The sequence below is a fragment of the Bombina bombina genome, chromosome 6 (assembly GCF_027579735.1).
Source record: "Bombina bombina isolate aBomBom1 chromosome 6, aBomBom1.pri, whole genome shotgun sequence".
Taxonomy (NCBI): Eukaryota; Metazoa; Chordata; class Amphibia; order Anura; family Bombinatoridae; genus Bombina; species Bombina bombina.
The window spans coordinates 231,204,123-231,227,577 of record NC_069504.1 but is presented as its reverse complement, the minus strand read 5'-3'; the positions used below and the strand labels follow the sequence as shown (position 1 = coordinate 231,227,577).

The 23,455-nt window shown below is 40.7% G+C and overlaps 1 protein-coding gene across 4 annotated transcripts in view; it reads right to left on the bottom strand.

Moving 5' to 3' along the window:
- The window catches only part of PPP1R12A (protein phosphatase 1 regulatory subunit 12A), an 875,274-nt gene that overhangs the window by 133,066 nt on the left and 718,753 nt on the right, over window positions 1-23,455 (bottom strand). For all 4 annotated transcript variants that reach the window (XM_053716754.1, XM_053716755.1, XM_053716757.1 and 1 more), the window contains one exon: window positions 21,895-21,911. In XM_053716754.1, the coding sequence (XP_053572729.1) occupies window positions 21,895-21,911 (17 nt within the window). The remainder of the gene's footprint in view (window positions 1-21,894; window positions 21,912-23,455) is intronic.

The following is a 23,455-nucleotide window of genomic DNA, read 5'->3' as shown; positions in this document are numbered from 1 at the left end:
CAGTATCAGAGAAATTAGATTTGGATGGTTGAAAGGACCTTGTATTAGAAGGTCCTGCCTCAGAGGCAGAGACCATGGTGGACAGGACGACATGCCCACTAGGTCTGCATACCAGGTCCTGCGTGGCCACGCAGGCGCTATCAGAATCACCGATGCTCTCTCCTGTTTGATCTTGGCAATCAGTCGAGGCAGCAGCGGAAACGGTGGAAACACATAAGCCATGTTAAAAACCCAAGGGGCTGCTAGAGCATCTATCAGCGCCGCTCCCGGGTCCCTGGACCTGGATCCGTAACGAGGAAGCTTGGCGTTCTAGCGAGACGCCATGAGATCCAGTTCTGGTTTGCCCCAACGATGAACCAGTTGAGCGAACACCTCCGGATGAAGTTCCCACTCCCCCGGATGAAAAGTCTGGCGACTTAGAAAGTCCGCCTCCCAGTTCTCCATGCCTGGGATGTAGATCGCTGACAGGTGGCAAGAGTGAGACTCTGCCCAGCGAATTATCTTTGAAACTTCTAACATCGCTGGTTCCCCCTTGATGGTTGATGTAAGCCACAGTCGTGATGTTGTCCGACTGAAATCTGATGAACCTCAGTGTTGCTAACTGAGGCCAAGCTAGAAGAGCATTGAATATTGCTCTTAACTCCAGAATATTTATTGGGAGGAGTTTCTCCTCCCGAGTCCACGATCCCTGAGCCTTCAGGGAGTTCCAGACTGCGACCCAACCTAGAAGGCTGGCATCTGTTGTTACAATCGTCCAATCTGGCCTGCGAAAGGTCATGCCCTTGGACAGATGGACCCGAGAAAGCCACCAGAGAAGAGAATCTCTGGTCTCTTGATCCAGATTTAGTAGAGGGGACAAATCTGAGTACTCCCCATTCCACTGACTTAGCATGCATAATTGCAGCGGTCTGAGATGCAGGCGCGCAAATGGCACTATGTCCATTGCCGCTACCATTAAGCCGATTACTTCCATGCACTGAGCCACTGACGGGCGTGGAATGGAATGAAGGACACGGCAAGCATTTAGAAGCTTTGATAACCTGGACTCAGTCAGGAAAATCTCTACAGAATCTATAAGAGTCCCTAGGAAGGAGACTCTTGTGAGTGGTGATGTGAGTGGTTCCACGTTCACTTTCCACCCATGCGACCTCAGAAATGCCAGAACTATCTCTGTATGAGACTTGGCAATTTGAAAGCTTGACGCCTGTATCAGGATGTCGTCTAGATACGGAGCCACCGCTATGCCTCGCGGTCTTAGAATCACCAGAAGTGAGCCCAGAACCTTTGTAAAGATTCTCGGGGCCGTAGCCAACCCGAAGGGAAGAGCTACAAACTGGTAATGCCTGTCTAGAAAGGCAAATCTCAGGTACCGATAATGATCTTTGTGAATCGGTATGTGAGGATGGTTCGAATAGTTTCCATTTTGAATGATGGAACTCTTAGGAATTTGTTTAAGATCTTTAGGTCCAAGATTGGTCTGAAGGTTCCCTCTTTCTTGGGAACCACAAACAGATTTGAGTAAAATCCCTGCCCTTGTTCCGTCCGCGGAACAGGGTGGATCACCCCCATTACTAGGAGGTCTTGTACACAGCGTAGGAATGCCTCTTTCTTTATCTGGTTTTCTGATAACCTTGATAGATGGAATCTCCCTCGAGGAGGAGAAGCTTTGAAGTCCAGAAGATATCCCTGAGATATGATCTCCAACGCCCAGGGATCCTGGACATCTCTTGCCCACGCCTGGGCGAAGAGAGAAAGTCTGCCCCCCACTAGATCCGTTTCCGGATAGGGGGCCGTTCCTTCATGCTGTCTTGGGGGCAGTAGTAGGTTTCTGGCCTGCTTGCCCTTGTTCCAGGACTGGTTAGTTTTTTAGGCCTGTCTGTAACGAGCAACAGTTCCTTCCTGTTTTGGAGCGGAGGAAGTTGATGCTGCTCCTGCCTTGAAATTTCGAAAGGCACGAAAATTAGACTGTTTGGCCTTTGATTTGGCCCTGTCCTGAGGAAGGGTATGACCCTTACCTCCAGTAATGTCAGCAATAATTTCTTTCAAGCCGGGCCCGAATAAGGTCTGCCCCTTGAAAGGAATATTAAGTAATTTAGATTTAGAAGTCACGTCAGCTGACCAAGATTTAAGCCATAGCGCTCTCCGCGCCTGGATGGAGAATCCGGAGTTCTTAGCCGTTCGTTTAGTCAAATGTACAATGGCATCAGAAACAAATGCATTAGCTAGCTTAAGTGATTTAAGCTTGTCCATAATTTCATCCAATGGAGCTGTGTGAATGGCCTCTTCCAGAGACTCAAACCAGAATGCCGCCGCAGCAGCAGTGACAGGCGCAATGCATGCAAGGGGCTGCAAGATAAAACCTTGTTGAATAAACATTTTCTTAAGGTAACCTTCTAATCTTTTATCCATTGGATCCGAAAAATCACAACTATCCTCCACCGGGATAGTGGTACGCTTAGCTAAAGTAGAAACTGCTCCCTCCACCTTAGGGACCATCTGCCATAAGTCCCGTGTAGTGGCGTCTATTGGAAACATTTTCCTAAATATAGGAGGTGGGGAAAAGGGCACACCGGGTCTATCCCACTCCTTGCTAATAATTTCTGTAAGCCTTTTAGGTATAGGAAAAACGTCAGTACACACCGGCACCGCATAGTATCTATCCAGCCTACACAATTTCTCTGGAATTGCAACTGTGTTACAGTCATTCAGAGCAGCTAAAACCTCCCCAAGCAATACACTGAGGTTCTCAAGCTTAAATTTAAAATGAGAGATCTCTGAATCCGGTTTCCCTGGATCAGATCCGTCACCCACAGAATGAAGCTCTCCGTCCTCATGTTCTGCAAACTGTGATGCAGTATCGGACATGACTCTCACAGCACCAGCGCGCTCTGTCCTAATCCCAGAGCTATCGCGCTTGCCTCTCAATTCTGGCAATCTAGATAATACTTCTGACAGGGTATTATTCATGATTGTAGCCATGTCCTGTAAAGTGATTGCTATGGGCGTCTCTGATGTACTTGGCGCCATATTAGCACGCGCCCCCTGAGCGGGAGGCGAAGGTACTGACACGTGAGGAGAGTTAGTCGGCATAACTTCCCCCTCGTCGTCTGGTGATAATTCTTTTATAGTTAAAGACTGACCTTTATTATTTAAAGTGAAATCAATACATTTAGTACACATATTCCTATGGGGCTCCACACTGGCCTTCAAACATAATGAACAAACAGATTCATCTGTGTCAGACATGTTTAAACAGACTAGCAATGAGACTAGCAAGCTTGGAAAACACTTTAAAATAAGTTTACAAGCAATATAAAAAACGCTACTGCGCCTTTAAGAAGCACAAAACCTGTCTCAAGTTGAAATAACAATGAACCAAATCAGTTATACCAACCAAATTTTCACAGAAAATGTATTAAGCTAGCAGAGCATTGCACCCACTTGCAAATGGATGATTAACCCCTTAATACCCAAAACGGATAATCAATATAGAAAAAAACGTTTTTAACACAGTCAAACACACTGTCACAGGTCTGCTTGACTGATTACCTCCCTCAAAATGACTTTTGAAGTCCCTTGAGCTCTCTAGAAACGTCCTGGATCATGCAGGAAGAAGCAGGAAGACTGAGTCTGAATTTTTACTGCGCAAAAAAACGCTAAAATAGGCCCCTCCCACTCATTATTACAACAGTGGGAAGCCTCAGTTAACTGTTTCTATGCAGAAATTAAGTCAGCCATGTGGAAAATTATGCCCCAATAAGTTTTATCAATGTACCTTAAAAAACGATTAAACATGCCAGCAAACGTTTTAAAACATCTTTTTTAAAGAGTATGTATCTCTATTGATAAGCCTGATACCAGTCGCTTCCACTGCATTTAAGGCTTTACTACATTACTTCAGTATTAGCATCATTTTCTTAGTCAAATTCCATTCCTTAGAAAATTATTATACTGCACATACATTAATAAGCCTAATACCAGTCGCTTTCACTGCATTTAAGGCTTTACTTACATTACTTCGGTATCAGCAGCATTTTCTTAGTCAATTCCATTCCTTAGAAAAATATTTTACTGCACATACCTTAGTTGCAGGAGACCCCGCACGCCATTCCCTTTCTGAAGTTACCCCACTCCTCAGAATGTGTGAGAACAGCCAGTGGATCTTAGTTACTTCTGCTAAGATCATAGAAAACGCAGGCAGATTCTTCTTCCAAATACTGCCTGAGAAAAAACAGCACACTCCGGTGCCATTTAAAAATAAACTTTTGATTGAAGAAATAATTAAGTATAAAACACCACAGTCCTCTCACGACCTCCATCTATGTTGAGGGTTGCAAGAGAATGACTGGATATGACATGTGAGGGGAGGAGCTATATAGCAGCTCTGCTGTGGGTGATCCTCTTGCAACTTCCTGTTGGGAAGGGAATATATCCCACAAGTAATGGATGATCCGTGGACTGGATACACTTAACAAGAGAAAAGAGCATTATCTGTGGAGCGCAATAAAACGAGGTATGCATGTATTAATAGGTTTATAATTATACAAAGTGTGTTATTCTTAATACAAATGTGTAATAAGTGTATAACTGCATATTACATATATACATGACACTGTAAAAATTTTAGTTGAAAAAGTGGGCTACTAAGAAATTTTTCAACCCGTGTGTGTGTATTTAAGTATAAGTATCTAAACACACCCACACATTATATATATATATATATATATATACACACACACAGTTTTATATATATATATATATATATATATATATATATATATATATATATATATACATACACACACACACACACATACCTACATATATACATAATCTCACAAAAGTGAGTACACCCCTCGCATTTTTGTAAATATTTTATTATATATTTTCATGTGACAACACTGAAGAAATGACACTTTGCTAGAATGTAAAGTAGTGAGTGTAGAGCCTGTATAACAATGTAAATTTGCTGTCCCCTCAAAATAACTCAACACACAGCCATTAATGTCTGGCAACAAAAGTACACCCCTATGTGGAAATGTCCAAATTGGGCCCAAAGTGTCAATATTTTGTGTGGCCACCATTATTTTCCAGCACTGCCTTAAAGCTCATGGGCATGGAGTTCACCAGAGCTTCACAGGTTGCCACTGGAGTCCTCTTCCCATCCTCCATGACAACATCACGGAGCTGGTGGATGTTAGAGACCTTGTGCTCCCTCACCTTCTGTTTGAAGATGCCCCACAGATCCTCAATAGGGTTTAGGTCTGGAGACATGCTTGGCCAGTCCATCACCTTTACCCTCAGATTCTTTAGCAAGGCAGTGGTCGTCTTGGAGGTGTTTTTGGGGTTGTTATGTTGGAATACTGCCCTGCGGCTCAGTCTCCGAAGGGAAGGGATCATGCTCTGCTTCAGTATGTCACAGTACATGTTGGCATTCATGGTTCCTTCAATAAACTGTAGCTCCCCAGTGCCGGCAGCACTCATGCAGGCCCAGACCATGACACCCCCACCACCATGCTTGACTGTAGGCAAGACACACTTGTCTTTGTATTCCTCACCTGGTTGCCGCCACATACGCTTGACACCATCTGAACCAAATAAGTTTATCTTGGTCTCATTGGACCACAGGACATGGTTCCAGTAATCCATGACCTTAGTCTGCTTGTCTTTAGCAAACTGTTTGCAGGCTTTCTTGTGCATCATCTTTAGAAGAGGCTTCCTTCTGGGAGAACAGCCATGCAGACCAATTGGATGCAGTGTGCGACGTATGGTCTGAGCACTTACAGGCTGACCCCCCCCACCCCCCATTTCAACCTCTGCAGCAATGCTGGCAGCACTCCTACATCTATTTCCCAAAAACAACCACTGGATAGGACACTGAGCATGTGCACTCAACTTCTTTGGTCAACCATGGCGAGGCCTGTTCTGAGTGGAACCTGTCCTGTGAAACCGCTGTATGGTCTTGCCCACCGTGCTGCAGCTCAGTTTCAGGGTCTTGGCAATCTTCTTATAGCCTAGGCATCTTTATGTAGAGTAACAATTCTTTTTTTCCAATCCTGAGTTCTTTGCCATGAGGTGCCATGTTGAAATTCCAGTGGCCAATAAGAGTGCGAGAGCGATAACACCACATTTAACACACCTGCTCCCCATTCACACCTGAGACCTTGTAACACTAACGAGTCACATGACACCGGGGAGGGAAAATGGCTAATTGGTACCAATTTGGACATTTTCACTTAGGGGTGCACTCACTTTTGTTGCCAACGGTTTAGACATTAATGGCTGTGTGTTGAGTTATTTTAAGGGGACAGCAAATTTACACTGTTATACAGAATGTACACTCACTACTTTATAATGTAGCAAAGTGTCATTTCCTCAGTGTTGTCACATGAAAAGATAAGATTTACAAAAATGTGAGGGGTGTACTCACTTTTGTGAGATACTGTACATACATACACACCCTCCAACTGTCCCGATTTTCGATGTCCTCTGTAGAATGCTGCCTGTCCCGCATTGCCTTGTGGCCCCAGGACAGCTGAAATGTTGATTTTTTTTCAAATGTTATTTCTTATTGGTTCCTATTTTCTATTGGTTCCTCTTGGTCATCTTGCACCCAATACCTGCACAGTGCATAAGGTATTGGGTGGGTGGGGGGGGGGGGGAAGAGGAGAGTGCCGCCACCGCAGCCAGAGTACAGACCATGCCGGTAACAGTGCAAACAGGGTGGAGGCCGGTGCTCTGGCCAGTGACTCACACATTTAAGATTTAACCCAGTCCCGTGGTCACCGTGCACTCTGTGTAACATTGGATCCGGCCACCGCAGGCACTCAGTAGTTGAAGTATGCACTGCATGGTTCCTGCTTTAGCATGTGAGATTACTGGCTGTATAGCTCCTCTTGTGTACACAGCTGTATAATCTTTTGTACCTAGGCAGCAGCTGTATATTTAGCTCACTATAGGGAAATGATATCAAGGCATTTGAAGAGATGTGTCAAAAAAAATATTATTGACCAACCAAGGCCCATGAAAATCAATTTAGCTGCATTTACACAGTGACACCAACCCAGTAAAGGTAATAGACGCTGCACATTTACACAGACACGCAGTATTACTCAGATACTGACACACAACACACATGTGGATAACATACACAACGTGCCTGACAAATGCTTAAAGGGATAGTAAAGCCCAAATTAAAACGTTCAATTCAGATAGGGGATTTAATTTTTTAACAACTTTCTAATTTACTTTTATCATCAAATTTGCTTTGTTTCTCTTAATTCTTAGTTGAAAGCTAAACCTAGATAGGCTAATATGCTAATTTCTAAGCCCTTGAAGGCCGCCTCATCTGAATGCATTTGACAGTTTTTCACAGCTAGAGGGCGTTAGTTTATGTGTTTCATATAGAAAACACTGTGCTCGTGAATGTGAAGTTATTTAAGAGTCAGCACTAATTGCATTAAATGCAAATCTTTCAAAAGATCTGAGACAAGGAGGCAGTCAGCAGAAGCTTAGATACAAGGTAATTACAGAGGTAAAAAATATATTTCTATAACAGTGTTGGTTATGCAAAACTGGGGAATGGTAAAGGATTCATCTTTCTTTTTAAACGATAACATTTTTGGTGTTTACTATCCCTTTCATAACAATTTGTGTCAGCCAGTGACACCAAGCACATTGTATTGTAATAACCCACACAATAACACATTGACACATAGATAAACATATTCCAAGTAACACACACACACCGACACAAAGATATTCATATTTCTATTATCACACACACTGACACAGTAATATACACTGACACAGAGATAAACATATCCCTAGGAACACACACGGCACACACAGTAACACTGACACAGAGATAAACATTCTTAGTAACAAACACTAACATACACAGTAATACACACTGACACAAAGATACACTTATTCCTAGTAACACACACCCACAGTAATATACATATTCCTAGTAACACACAGTAACACATACTGAAACAAAGATACACATAGTCTTAGTAACACACACACACTGACGCAGAGATACAAAAATTACATGCATCACAGCACAAAAGGTGTGAAATCAGGATCAAAGGGGAAGGACCATGCCGTGTGTGTGTTTTTGTTATGGGGGTTGGCGTGGAGAACTATTAGCAAAGAGAAAAGTGTCCCTCTTTGGCTCTTAAATGTTGGGAGGTATGAGAATGGCAGTTGCCAATTATACATAGGTCCCCCTTACCTCCCTGTCCCTGAAAGCCTGTGGGAAATGTTGGGTGGTGCATTTGTATATATGGGCCGGAAAATAGAAGAAAAAATAAATTTGGAAAAAAAGTAGATGTTATTGCATTGTCATTTTTTTTATTACATTTTAATTCTGCAATTCTATTGTATTGAGTAGTCCTTAAAGGGACATGCCACCCACATTTTTTCTTTTATGATTTGGAAAGAGAATGCAATTTTAAACATCTTTCTAATTTACTTATATTATCTAATTTGTTTTATTCTCTTGATATTCTTTGATGAAAAGCATATCTAGATATGCTCACTAGCTGCTGATTGGTTGCTGCACGTAGAAGCCTCGTGTGATTGGCTCACCATTTGCATTGCTTTTTCTTCAACTAAGGATATTGAAAAAATGAAGCAAAATAAATAATGGAAGTAAATTGTAATGTTGTTTAAATTTCTATTCTCTATCTGAATCATGAAAGAAAGATTTTGGGTTTAGTGGCCCTTTAAGGACGACAGCACTTTCCCATTTTATGACCATTTGTGACCAGGGCTACGTTTACATTTTTGCAGTGTTTGTGTTTAGCTGTAATTTTCCACTACCTCATTTACTGTACCCACACATATTATATACCGTTTTTCTCGCCATTAAATGGACTTTCTAAAGATACTATTATTTTCATCATATTTTATAATTTACTATAATTTTTTTTTAATAAAATATGATGAATTTTTTTTTAAAAAAAACAAACTTTTCTTACTTTGACCCCCAAAATCTGTTACACATCTACAACCACCAAAAAACTCCCATGCTAAATAGTTTCTAAATTTTGTCCTGGGTTTAGATATACCCAATGTTTACATGTTCTTTGCTTTTTTGCAAGTTATAGGGCAATAAATACAAGTAGCACTTGGCTATTGCAAACCATTTTTTTTCTTCAAAATTAGCGATAGTTACATTGTAACACTAATATCTGTCAGGAATCCCTGAATATCCCTTGACATGTGTATATTTTTTTTTTAGTAGACAACCCAAAGTATTGATCTAGGCCCATTTTGGTATATTCCATGCCACCATTTCACCGCCAAATGCGCTCAAATAAAAAAAATTGTTCACTTTTTCACAAACTTTAGGTTTCTCACTGAAATTATTTACAAACAGCATGTGCAATTATGGCACAAAGGTTTGTAAATGCTTCTCTGGGATCCCCTTGGTCAGAAGTTGCAGATTTATATGGCTTTGGGGTTGCTTTTTGGTAATTAGAAGTCCGTTAAATGCCGCTGTGCACCACAGTGCATAATGCCCAGCAGTGAAGGGGTTAATTAGGGAGCTTGTAGGGTAAATTTTAGCTTTAGTGTAGTAGACAACCCAAAGAATTGATCTAGGCCCATTTTGGTATATTTCATGCCACCATTTCCCCGCCAAATACAATAAAAAAAAATCGTTAACTTTTTCACAATTTTAGGTTTCTCACTGAAATTATTTACAAACAGCTTGTGCAACTATGGCACAAATGGTTGTAAAGCTTCTCTGTGATCCCCTTTGATTAGAAATAGCAGACATATATGGCTTTGGCATTGCTTTTTGGTAATTAGAAGGCCGCTAAATGCTGCTGCGCACCACACTTGTATTATGCCCAGCATTGAAGGGGTTAATTAGGTAGCTCGTAGGGTTAATTTTAGCTTTAGTGTAGAGATCAGCCTCCCACCTGACACATCCCACCTCCTGAACCCTCCCTGAGCCCCCTCAAACAGCTCTCTTCCCTCACCCACCTCACAATTCTCACTGCCCTCCCAGATGCCTTTCCCAACATACCAAATTTCCCCACCATCGGTGCAAGACCAATTTTTTTTTTTTTTTTACTGAAAAGATAAGATTCGCTGCGCCTGCGCACCCGCCACCACCCGTCCCCCGTGGCTGCTTCCGCTGACTACGGTGCAACTCTCCAGGACCGGATCAGGAAGCCGCCCACCCGCTGCTGCTCCCACCCACCAACGAACGGCACCATCAATGCCCGATGCAGAGAGCACCACAGAGTGGCTCTCTCTGAATCGGTTTCCAAAAAAAGGTTATACAGTGATGCCTCAATACCGAGGCATCACTGCAACACCTTGAAAGCGGTTGGAAGCAATCATGATTGCTTCCACCGCTTGAAACCTCTGAGGACGTACAGGTCATTTTTTGCAGGACATACTCTATACGTCCTTGGTCCTTAAAGGGTTAAACGTCAGTACGGTATTTGCTCTTATGTAAAAATTATAAGCATTTTAGATTTACTAAATTAAAAAAATACAAGGCCCACAGTAGGAATTCAAGGCAACGAAAGTCAGTACACCTTTGATACATAGAATCAAATCTTCTATTTTTTTAATACTTTGTATGTCAACCTTTATTTTTGATGACAGGCTCAATCCTCCTAGGCATGAAGGAAACCAGTGTTTCACAAATTTCTGGAGAAATGTTCTGCTCTAACTTTCTCTTTAAAATACCTCAAAGTTGTTCTATTGGATTCATGTCAGGTGACATACTTGGCCAGGTCATAGTTTTAACTTTTTCTTTAAAAAATCTTTTGTGATTTTGGCATTGTACTTTGGATCGTTATCATGCAGGAATATTCCTCTCCTGCCAAGCTTCTGGAGACTGGGAGTCATCTTATCCAGTATTTAGGTATATCCACAAGCATTCATGGTACCATCTATAAATGTCATCAACCCAACACCTTTTACACTCATGCAGCCCCATATCATCACACTTTCAACTCCATGCTTCACTATTGGGACTATGCTATGCATTCACTGTAACAATTTTGGCAAAGTTCACACCAACCATGCTGGACCCCCCTGAGCTGCACATCTTGGTCTCATCTGACCAAAGAATGTGATCCCAAATATTTATTAGGCTTCCTTTTCATGCTGTTTAATCTTGTAGTTTTGTGCCGAAGAGCAAGCAATGTTTTTTTTATTGGATGCCGTCCAAAGATTTACATTATGCAATGCCCTTCGCACAGTCTGAGCGGTCACAGAAACTCCAATTTCCATTGATAACCCCCTGAGCCAAGTCTGAAGCATATGCCCGTCTGTTTTCAGAGATAGATTGTGCAAGTAGCAAAATCTCCATGGCGTCATTTTAGGACGATGGCCACTGCAGCTCTGATTAGTGGTACTATGACTTGTTCTATACCTCCTGAATAGGGCTGTACCTGTACCAACTGATTTATAGATGGTCACTAATCTTGTATCCTTTTCCATCTTTGTGAAGTCTCTCAATTAGATCTTTCAATTCTTCTGGCAATTCTTTTCTGTAATGCGGAGCCATGATGCAGACATGCAGATAGATTCAGCCCGTAAGTCAGAAATTGAGAAAGATCTGGTGTACATGGGCCATTTTGGTTCTCGGACAAAATGCAGACAGACAGAATGCTGAAGCACATTTGTCTGTCAGACATATGTCCGTGTTCCGAGGTCGCCCGAGGGCAGATACGCTCCAGAATGCTCTGTTCTAATCAGAGCCTCGGGGCGCTGCAACCGCCTCTGGGAACCTAACAATGGGTATCCCTTCCCCAACTATCTGTCTATCTTTCGATCTGCATCTATCCTTATTTATCTGTCTATCCGTATCCATTTGTCAATCTTTCGATCTGTATCTATACTTATCTATCTTGTAGTCAGACTGTTATCTTACGGCCATTTGTCTGTTGGAATATCTGTCACACAAATGTCAGTCTGACAAATGTCAGTTGGATAACAGTCATTTTATAAACCAGTTCATGCAATTAGGGTAATTGTAAATTACAGGTGTGCTCGATTTTGTTTCAACGACCTAACTTGTGTGTCAGTGATCACAGGTGTATTCACTTTGTTGCATTGAGTTTCAATGTAGTATTTCAAAAGTATTTGTTTTTTATTGTTCATAAAAGGAAATACTTTTTAAACTTAGAAATAATGCAGTTATTGTATGTATGAAATATATATATATATATATATATATATATATATATATATATATTCCAAAAAAAAAGTGCACTCATTATCGAAGCAACAACCTGGGTGTGGGCAATATCTAAGGTAGGCACACACTTTCTGGAACTTTTTAAATAGTGCTTTATTGTGCACAAAAATTATAAATATACTGTATGTATAACTTTTGTGCACAATAAAGCACTAAATAAAGTTCCAGAGAGTACATGCCTACCTTGGAGATAAATATATATATATATATATATATATATATATATATATATATATATATATATATATATATATATTTATGTTTTTATTTATAAAATATTTTACCAGGAAGGATACATTGAGATTTCTCTCTTTTTCAAGTATGTCCTGGGTCCACAAAACATTGCATTGATACAATAGGGTACAATAAAATACAAAAACAATATTAATACATAATATATGCAAAATGTAATAAAGAACAGGTAGGAAATATATAATCAACCATGACAGGTGCATCCTGTTTGGAGATATGCAAAGAGGGATCTCTTAAAGGATTTTAGGCTTGGGGAAGGTTTTAAAGTGCGCAGGAGGTCGTTCCATAATTGTGGTGCTCTGTAGGAAAAGGAGGATCGAGCTGCTTTCTTTTTGTATGGAGGCAGACTAAATAATGTGCTATATATATAAGTGTGTGTGTGTGTGTGTGTATATACGCACAATTTGAGAGTGGAAAATATCCCCAAAGTATTCCCATACTAAAAAAGTTACTAATCCAGATTAAAGGTTACTAATCAACTCAATAAAAATGGGCAAGAGACAATTTCTTTACTTTTCTAAAAGTAGTGGAAATGGCCAGCAATGGTTATTTGTGTGTTATCACAGAAAAAAGCACTGCAATTGATGTTTAAACAGACCAAGTGTAAAGCCAAAAACTAAATGTATGCTTACCTGATAAATTAATTTATTTCATGGTGGTGAGAGTCCAGGATCCATGACTCTTGGGAATTCAACTCCTAAACACTAGGAGTAGGCAAAGATTCCCAAAACTCCAAGAGTACTTAATCCCTCCCACATATCTGGAATGTTAGTCGGACCTATAACCAAGCAAGAAGAAGTAGAAAAGTAGGAAAGGACAAAGCAGGACAAATTAGGTGCAAATAAAAGTACAACCAGAAAAAAACTTTATTCAACCCCTTAACGAACACAACGTACCCAGTTTGTCGACTCATAATAGTGCAGGTCTCGCCACCAGCAACAAGACCGCACCTATTATGACCAACCTCCCTCCCTGCAGGCCTCACAAATACCATAATCTCGCCGCTGGCAGCAAGCCCGCACTATCGAAAAAGCCCCAAAGAAAAAACGTACAGGGTACGTAGCTGGTTGTTAAGGGGTTAATAAACTTGGGTGGTAACCGTGGACTCTCCTCACCATGAAATAAATTAATCAGGTGATCATAAATTATCCAATAATTATATATTAGTGATTTTACAGTGTTACAAATATTATATAGTAGTGATTTATATAGAGCGTTAAGATAGTGTAAGGAGAGTGGAAGTATACGTAACCCCAGAGTGACTATAAAAACTGTCTTCCATTTACTCTATTGGTTTTTATATGCAAGTGCATTGCAATTTTAACATTACTATGTATTCTTTAACAAATGTGGAATCCCCTGAGAATCACGGATACAAATCCATTTGTTTTGAGCTCTAATCTTAGCACTAACGTAGCTCTAATTTATGGGAGTACCATGTGCGATTTTTCTATATTATATTTACAGTTCTACACTATGGGAGTTTCCATCTTTTCTCTTTGAGGTTATGAAGAAAAACACTTAAGGACATTTATCTACTCTATAGTGTACTGTGTTTTATTATTTTTATTTATTTTAAACAAATTATGTTTTCTTTCATTAAGGTGGTGAGAGTCCATGATCCAATACTCCTGGGAACACCCAAGCTGTGGAGACCATGAGCAAATATAGACAGGACAAAAAAAAAATAAAAAAAAAAATTCAAAAAAAAAAAATTCAAATGTTTGTAACAAGCATTTAAATTTAAAAAAGGGACATGAAACTCAAATCTTTTCTGTCACGATTCAGACAGAGAAAACAATTTTAAACAGTATTCCAATTTACTATCATTATCTAATTTGCTTAATTTAGGTATCATTTGTTAAAGGAATAGAAATGCACATGGGTAAGCCAATAACACGAGGCATCTATGTGTAGCTACCACTGAGCATATTTAGATATGCTTTCCAATAAAGGATCTCAAGAGAATGAAGCAAATTAGATAATAGAAGTAAATTGGAAAGATGTTTAAAATCACACCCTCTTTCTGAATTCTGATAGGGAAAAAAATTGTTTCATGTCCCTTTAAAGGGGCAGTCTAGTATAAATTAAACTTTCATTATTCAGATAGGACTTTTAATTTTAATCAACTTTCCAATTTACTTTTATCATAAAATTTGCTTTTTTCTCTTGGTATTCTTGGTTTAAACTAAACATAGGTAGGCTCATATGCTAATTTTTTAAGCCTTTGAGGGCTGTCTCTTATCACAGGCTTTTTAAATCTCTTTTCAACACAAAGAGACAGAAAGTACACATGGGCCATATAGATAACACTGTGTTCAGGCACATGGTTTTTTTTTAAGATTTAGCACAAAACAATGCTAAATTTAAGACAATAGATAATAAACAGTGACAGTCATGTGATCAGGGGGCTGGAAGAAGGTTCCTAGATACAAGGTAATCACAGAGGTAAAAAACAGAATTTATGTTTACCTGATAAATTACTTTCTCCAACGGTGTGTCCGGTCCACGGCGTCATCCTTACTTGTGGGATATTCTCTTCCCCAACAGGAAATGGCAAAGAGCCCAGCAAAGCTGGTCACATGATCCCTCCTAGGCTCCGCCTACCCCAGTCATTCGACCGACGTTAAGGAGGAATATTTGCATAGGAGAAACCATATGGTACCGGGGTGACTGTAGTTAAAGAAAATAAATTATCAGACCTGATTAAAAAAACCAGGGCGGGCCGTGGACCGGACACACCGTTGGAGAAAGTAATTTATAAGGTAAACATAAAATATGTTTTCTCCAACATAGGTGTGTCCGGTCCACGGCGTCATCCTTACTTGTGGGAACCAATACCAAAGCTTTAGGACACGGATGAAGGGAGGGAGCAAATCAGGTCACCTAAATGGAAGGCACCACGGCTTGCAAAACCTTTCTCCCAAAAATAGCCTCAGAAGAAGCAAAAGTATCAAACTTGTAAAATTTGGTAAAAGTGTGCAGTGAAGACCAAGTCGCTGCCCTACATATCTGATCAACAGAAGCCTCGTTCTTGAAGGCCCATGTGGAAGCCACAGCCCTAGTGGAATGAGCTGTGATTCTTTCGGGAGGCTGCCGTCCGGCAGTCTCGTAAGCCAATCTGATGATGCTTTTAATCCAAAAAGAGAGAGAGGTAGAAGTTGCTTTTTGACCTCTCCTTTTACCGGAATAAACAACAAACAAGGAAGATGTTTGTCTAAAATCCTTTGTAGCATCTAAATAGAATTTTAGAGCGCGAACAACATCCAAATTGTGCAACAAACGTTCCTTCTTTGAAACTGGTTTCGGACACAGAGAAGGTACGATAATCTCCTGGTTAATGTTTTTGTTAGAAACAACTTTTGGAAGAAAACCAGGTTTAGTACGTAAAACCACCTTATCTGCATGGAACACCAGATAAGGAGGAGAACACTGCAGAGCAGATAATTCTGAAACTCTTCTAGCAGAAGAAATTGCAACTAAAAACAAAACTTTCCAAGATAATAACTTAATATCAACGGAATGCAAGGGTTCAAACGGAACCCCCTGAAGAACTGAAAGAACTAAGTTGAGACTCCAAGGAGGAGTCAAAGGTTTGTAAACAGGCTTAATTCTAACCAGAGCCTGAACAAAGGCTTGAACATCTGGCACAGCGGCCAGCTTTTTGTGAAGTAACACAGACAAGGCAGAAATCTGTCCCTTCAGGGAACTTGCAGATAATCCTTTTTCCAATCCTTCTTGAAGGAAGGATAGAATCCTAGGAATCTTAACCTTGTCCCAAGGGAATCCTTTAGATTCACACCAACAGATATATTTTTTCCAAATTTTGTGGTAAATCTTTCTAGTTACAGGCTTTCTGGCCTGAACAAGAGTATCGATAACAGAATCTGAGAACCCTCGCTTCGATAATCAAGCGTTCAATCTCCAAGCAGTCAGCTGGAGTGAAACCAGATTCGGATGTTCGAACGGACCCTGAACAAGAAGGTCTCGTCTCAAAGGTAGCTTCCAAGGTGGAGCCGATGACATATTCACCAGATCTGCATACCAAGTCCTGCGTGGCCACGCAGGAGCTATCAAGATCACCGACGCCCTCTCCTGATTGATCCTGGCTACCAGCCTGGGGATGAGAGGAAACGGCGGGAACACATAAGCTAGTTTGAAGGTCCAAGGTGCTACTAGTGCATCCACTAGAGCCGCCTTGGGATCCCTGGATCTGGACCCGTAGCAAGGAACTTTGAAGTTCTGACGAGAGGCCATCAGATCCATGTCTGGAATGCCCCACAGCTGAGTGACTTGGGCAAAGATTTCCGGATGGAGTTCCCACTCCCCCGGATGCAATGTCTGACGACTCAGAAAATCCGCTTCCCAAATTTCCACTCCTGGGATGTGGATAGCAGACAGGTGGCAGGAGTGAGACTCCGCCCATAGAATGATTTTGGTCACTTCTTCCATCGCCAGGGAACTCCTTGTTCCCCCCTGATGGTTGATGTACGCAACAGTTGTCATGTTGTCTGATTGAAACCGTATGAACTTGGCCCTCGCTAGCTGAGGCCAAGCCTTGAGAGCATTGAATATCGCTCTCAGTTCCAGAATATTTATCGGTAACAGAGATTCTTCCCGAGACCAAAGACCCTGAGCTTTCAGGGATCCCCAGACCGCGCCCCAGCCCATCAGACTGGCGTCGGTCGTGACAATGACCCACTCTGGTCTGCGGAATGTCATCCCTCGTGACAGGTTGTCCAGGGACAGCCACCAACGGAGTGAGTCTCTGGTCCTCTGATTTACTTGTATCTTCGGAGACAAGTCTGTATAGTCCCCATTCCACTGACTGAGCATGCACAGTTGTAATGGTCTTAGATGAATGCGCGCAAAAGGAACTATGTCCATTGCCGCTACCATCAACCCGATCACTTCCATGCACTGAGCTATGGAAGGAAGAGGAACGGAATGAAGTATCCGACAAGAGTCTAGACGTTTTGTTTTTCTGGCCTCTGTCAGAAAAATCCTCATTTCTAAGGAGTCTATTATTGTTCCCAAGAAGGGAACCCTTGTTGACGGAGATAGAGAACTCTTTTCCACGTTCACTTTCCATCCGTGAGATCTGAGAAAGGCCAGGACAATGTCCGTGTGAGCCTTTGCTTGAGGAAGGGACGACGCTTGAATTAGAATGTCGTCCAAGTAAGGTACTACAGCAATGCCCCTTGGTCTTAGCACAGCTAGAAGGGACCCTAGTACCTTTGTGAAAATCCTTGGAGCAGTGGCTAATCCGAAAGGAAGCGCCACGAACTGGTAATGTTTGTCCAGGAATGCGAACCTCAGGAACCGATGATGTTCCTTGTGGATAGGAATATGTAGATACGCATCCTTTAAATCCACCGTGGTCATGAATTGACCTTCCTGGATGGAAGGAAGAATAGTTCGAATGGTTTCCATCTTGAACGATGGAACCTTGAGAAACTTGTTTAAGATCTTGAGATCTAAGATTGGTCTGAACGTTCCCTCTTTTTTGGGAACTATGAACAGATTGGAGTAGAATCCCATCCCTTGTTCTCTTAATGGAACAGGATGAATCACTCCCATTTTTAACAGGTCTTCTACACAATGTAAGAATGCCTGTCTTTTTATGTGGTCTGAAGACAACTGAGACCTGTGGAACCTCCCCCTTGGGGGAAGTCCCTTGAATTCCAGAAGATAACCTTGGGAGACTATTTCTAGCGCCCAAGGATCCAGAACATCTCTTGCCGAAGCCTGAGCGAAGAGAGAGAGTCTGCCCCCCACCAGATCCGGTCCCGGATCGGGGGCCAACATTTCATGCTGTCTTGGTAGCAGTGGCAGGTTTCTTGGCCTGCTTACCCTTGTTCCAGCCTTGCATTGGTCTCCAAGCTGGCTTGGCTTGAGAAGAATTACCCTCTTGCTTAGAGGACGTAGCACTTTGGGCTGGTCCGTTTCTACGAAAGGGACGAAAATTAGGTTTATTTTTTGCCTTGAAAGGCCGATCCTGAGGAAGGGCGTGGCCCTTGCCCCCAGTGATATCAGAGATAATCTCTTTCAAGTCAGGGCCAAACAGCGTTTTCCCCTTGAAAGGAATGTTAAGTAGCTTGTTCTTGGAAGACGCATCAGCCGACCAAGATTTCAACCAAAGCGCTCTGCGCGCCACAATAGCAAAGCCAGAATTCTTAGCCGCTAACCTAGCCAATTGCAAAGTGGCGTCTAGGGTGAAAGAATTAGCCAATTTGAGAGCATTGATTCTGTCCATAATCTCCTCATAAGGAGGAGAATCACTATCGACCGCCTTTATCAGCTCATCGAACCAGAAACATGCGGCTGTAGCGACAGGGACAATGCATGAAATTGGTTGTAGAAGGTAACCCTGCTGAACAAACATCTTTTTAAGCAAACCTTCTAATTTTTTATCCATAGGATCTTTGAAAGCACAACTATCCTCTATGGGTATAGTGGTGCGTTTGTTTAAAGTGGAAACCGCTCCCTCGACCTTGGGGACTGTCTGCCATAAGTCCTTTCTGGGGTCGACCATAGGAAACAATTTTTTAAATATGGGGGGAGGGACGAAAGGAATACCGGGCCTTTCCCATTCTTTATTAACAATGTCCGCCACCCGCTTGGGTATAGGAAAAGCTTCTGGGAGCCCCGGCACCTCTAGGAACTTGTCCATTTTACATAGTTTCTCTGGGATGACCAACTTGTCACAATCATCCAGAGTGGATAATACCTCCTTAAGCAGAATGCGGAGATGTTCCAACTTAAATTTAAATGCAATCACATCAGGTTCAGCTTGTTGAGAAATGTTCCCTGAATCAGTAATTTCTCCCTCAGACAAAACCTCCCTGGCCCCATCAGACTGGGTTAGGGGCCCTTCAGAAATATTATTATCAGCGTCGTCATGCTCTTCAGTATCTAAAACAGAGCAGTCGCGCTTACGCTGATAAGGGTTCATTTTGGCTAAAATGTTTTTGACAGAATTATCCATTACAGCCGTTAATTGTTGCATAGTAAGGAGTATTGGCGCGCTAGATGTACTAGGGGCCTCCTGAGTGGGCAAGACTCGTGTAGACGAAGGAGGGAATGATGCAGTACCATGCTTACTCCCCTCACTTGAGGAATCATCTTGGGCATCATTGTCATTGTCACATAAATCACATTTATTTAAATGAATAGGAATTCTGGCTTCCCCACATTCAGAACACAGTCTATCTGGTAGTTCAGACATGTTAAACAGGCATAAACTTGATAACAAAGTACAAAAAACGTTTTAAAATAAAACCGTTACTGTCACTTTAAATTTTAAACTGAACACACTTTATTACTGCAATTGCGAAAAAACATGAAGGAATTGTTCAAAATTCACCAAATTTTCACCACAGTGTCTTAAAGCCTTAAAGTATTGCACACCAAATTTGGAAGCTTTAACCCTTAAAATAACGGAACCGGAGCCGTTTTGAACTTTAACCCCTTTACAGTCCCTGGTATCTGCTTTGCTGAGACCCAACCAAGCCCCAAGGGGAATACGATACCAAATGACGCCTTCAGAAAGTCTTTTCTAAGTATCAGAGCTCCTCTCACATGCGACTGCATGCCATGCCTCTCAAAAACAAGTGCGCAACACCGGCGCGAAAATGAGGCTCTGCCTATGCTTTGGGAAAGCCCCTAAAGAATAAGGTGTCTAAAACAGTGCCTGCCGATATTATTATATCAAAATATCCAGATAAAATGATTCCTCAAGGCTAAATATGTGTTAATAATGAATCGATTTAGCCCAGAAAAAGTCTACAGTCTTAATAAGCCCTTTTTGGAGCCCTTATTTACGATCGTAATAAACATGGCTTACCGGATCCCATAGGGAAAATGACAGCTTCCAGCATTACATCGTCTTGTTAGAATGTGTCATACCTCAAGCAGCAAGAGACTGCTCACTGTTCCCCCAACTGAAGTTAATTGCTCTCAACAGTCCTGTGTGGAACAGCCATGGATTTTAGTGACGGTTGCTAAAATCATTTTCCTCATACAAACAGAAATCTTCATCTCCTTTCTGTTTCTGAGTAAATAGTACATACCAGCACTATTTTAAAATAACAAACTCTTGATTGAATAAAAAAAACTACAGTTAAACACTAAAAAACTCTAAGCCATCTCCGTGGAGATGTTGCCTGTACAACGGCAAAGAGAATGACTGGGGTAGGCGGAGCCTAGGAGGGATCATGTGACCAGCTTTGCTGGGCTCTTTGCCATTTCCTGTTGGGGAAGAGAATATCCCACAAGTAAGGATGACGCCGTGGACCGGACACACCTATGTTGGAGAAAGTATATTAATATAACTGTGTTGGTTATGCAAAACTGGGGAATGGGTAATAAAGGGATTATCTATATTTTAAAACAATAACAATTCTATGGGACACTGTCCCTTTAAAAAAGGTCAGACAGAATCTCTGTCTTTCTAAAAGTTCAGCTAGACTAATAATGTAAGAATCCATGTGAAAGCATGGTAAAGTCTGTAATAATGTGAATAATAAATTATCCCCTGGCTATGTTGTACGATACCAAATATGTACCTGCTAATAGCCTGTGGAGTAGGTGAGAACAAAAGGTGTAATTTTAATTACCCGACATGCACCCACTCTACTGTGCTTACCAGCTGCCATTAGAGAGCCCGTCCAGTGCTGTGCACATCACAGCAGAGGATAACTAAAGGGTATCTTGATGGCCTAACAGGCAGCTAAATGTACATCAAATCGGTCTGAGGACATCTCTCAATGAAGAATCTGGAGCACCTCAATTCTTCACATTCCTTCTGGGAGCAAAGACTGACATACCAGAGTGGTGGAAGGATTCAGTACTCTTGGTGTTTTATGAAATTTTGCCTCCTCCTAATGGTAAGGAGGTGAATTTCCAGGAGTAATGGATTGTGGACTCTCACCCCTTTATGAAAGAAAACAGCTTTAGCACAGTGTTGAATGGTTTGGCAGGTATTAAACATTTTACTTTGCTGAAGAAAAACATTTCATACCAATCAAATCCATTTCAATTGCAAACACATACTCCCCTATTATTTAGCACTCCATGGAATATTACAGGCTCTTAAGAACAGCCAGATGAGAAAATGACAATGACAATTACCTACTTTGAGAGCCTATCAGCCAGCTAATCACAAAAAAAGAGTAACATCATCTAAATTAAACACAAAGTGCTAGTGATGAACAGTAATAACAAATAAATATATTGCAGAAAAGGTACAAACATCCACTAGTCTTGTCAAAAAGGCTGGTGGTATGGAAAACATTAATATGCTTCAACTGATCCATGATTTTGCTGGGATAGTGGGCAAATGTTCTGTGAATTCTTTGTTTTGAAATTGAAACTAAGCTGGGGAAAAACAAACACTGTAAACGTACCTTGATAAGCTATCAACCTGAAAGAAAAAAAGAAAAAAAGATTTAAATTATGCTTATTACACTGCAGTACATGAAAGACAAGCAATTTTATATAATTCTATTCCATGCTATTCTCATAAATGAAAGCTTATGGTTTAGGTATGCATAGCCATCCAACAATCCCTGTGTAGAAACCGGTAATTGTATTTACTTTCAACCGATTTTTACTCAGTTTAAAAACAAAAAAGAAACTGAATTTTTTGTCAATCAACATTATCTATTTGAAAAAAAAAATCCAGCTGGCTCAATAACTTGGAGAGAGAAAAAAAAAATGGTAACCTGCGTTAGATGTAATCTTGATTTAAGATTAAACAACAAAAAAAACAAAACTGATGTTTTAAAGTCTATAAACAAATACCTCTGCTATTAAGCAGAGTATGTGATTTTGCACGTATATCTATTCTTTTTATCACTGTCTAGACCTTCGCTATTACAGTAAGAAGAGATAAGGCATTAAATACATAATGCATTTAATAAGGCCAAAATCCAGAATATTTGCGACTTATCTCATAATTAAAATTAAACCACAGTCTCTGACTTTAAAAGTTACTGTGCTCACTCACTGGAAGAATCTCATTTTCCAGTTATCAACTTTCTTAACATTCCACAGCTTAAAAAATTCAGAGTAAACTGAAGAATGATGAAACTGTGGACTAAATAATGCGGTGTCAAATTATTAGCTGGTGTGTCAAAATTCCATTACACTTCTTGCCAAGAAAGGTCTTGCCTTAATATTCTGTTCATTACTCTCCTGGATCAGTGTGGCAGGTTAGTGACCTTTGCATAAGCTTGTTTGCATTCTTGAGCAGACGCCAGATCCTGTGGTATGCAATACATGCACATGTACCTAAGCTAAGGTCATGATTCATACAAAAAAGTTCAGTGAATTTTCTTTTACAAAGTTACTTCAAAATTGTTTTAATCACCTGACTTGCTATTTTTAAATAATTTTATAATTTCAGAATTTTTGATAATGTAGAGCAATTTTGTTATATATTGCTTATAGTTTTAAAGTGACAGTAAAGTAAAAATTAAACTTTTGTGATTCAGAAAGAGCATGTAGTTTTAAACAACTTTCCAACTTACTTTTATTATCAAATTTGATTTGTTCGCTTGATGTTCTTTGTTTAGAGTAAACCTTGGTAGGCTGACAGGAGCTTAGGAGTGTGCACGTGTGTATAGCAGTCTATGACAGCAGTATTTGTATCTGTGTATAACTGTTATAAACAATGTTTAAAACAGTGCTACCTGCTGGCTTAAAGACACGTGCATGCTCCTGAGCTTACCTAGGATTACTCTTTAACAAAGGCAACACCAAGAGAACTAAGCAACACATTTTGTACTCAATGTAATCAATTTAAATTTAATTTTGCCTTTACTGTCCCTTTAACTTTTTTTCTTTGTACTTTGATCCTAAACTAAAATAGCTGCCAAACTTTTGTAAGCAAATTTATGTATTCTTCAACAAAAAAAAACATTTTCAATATACAAAAAGAAAAAAAATGAAATTTATGCTTACCTG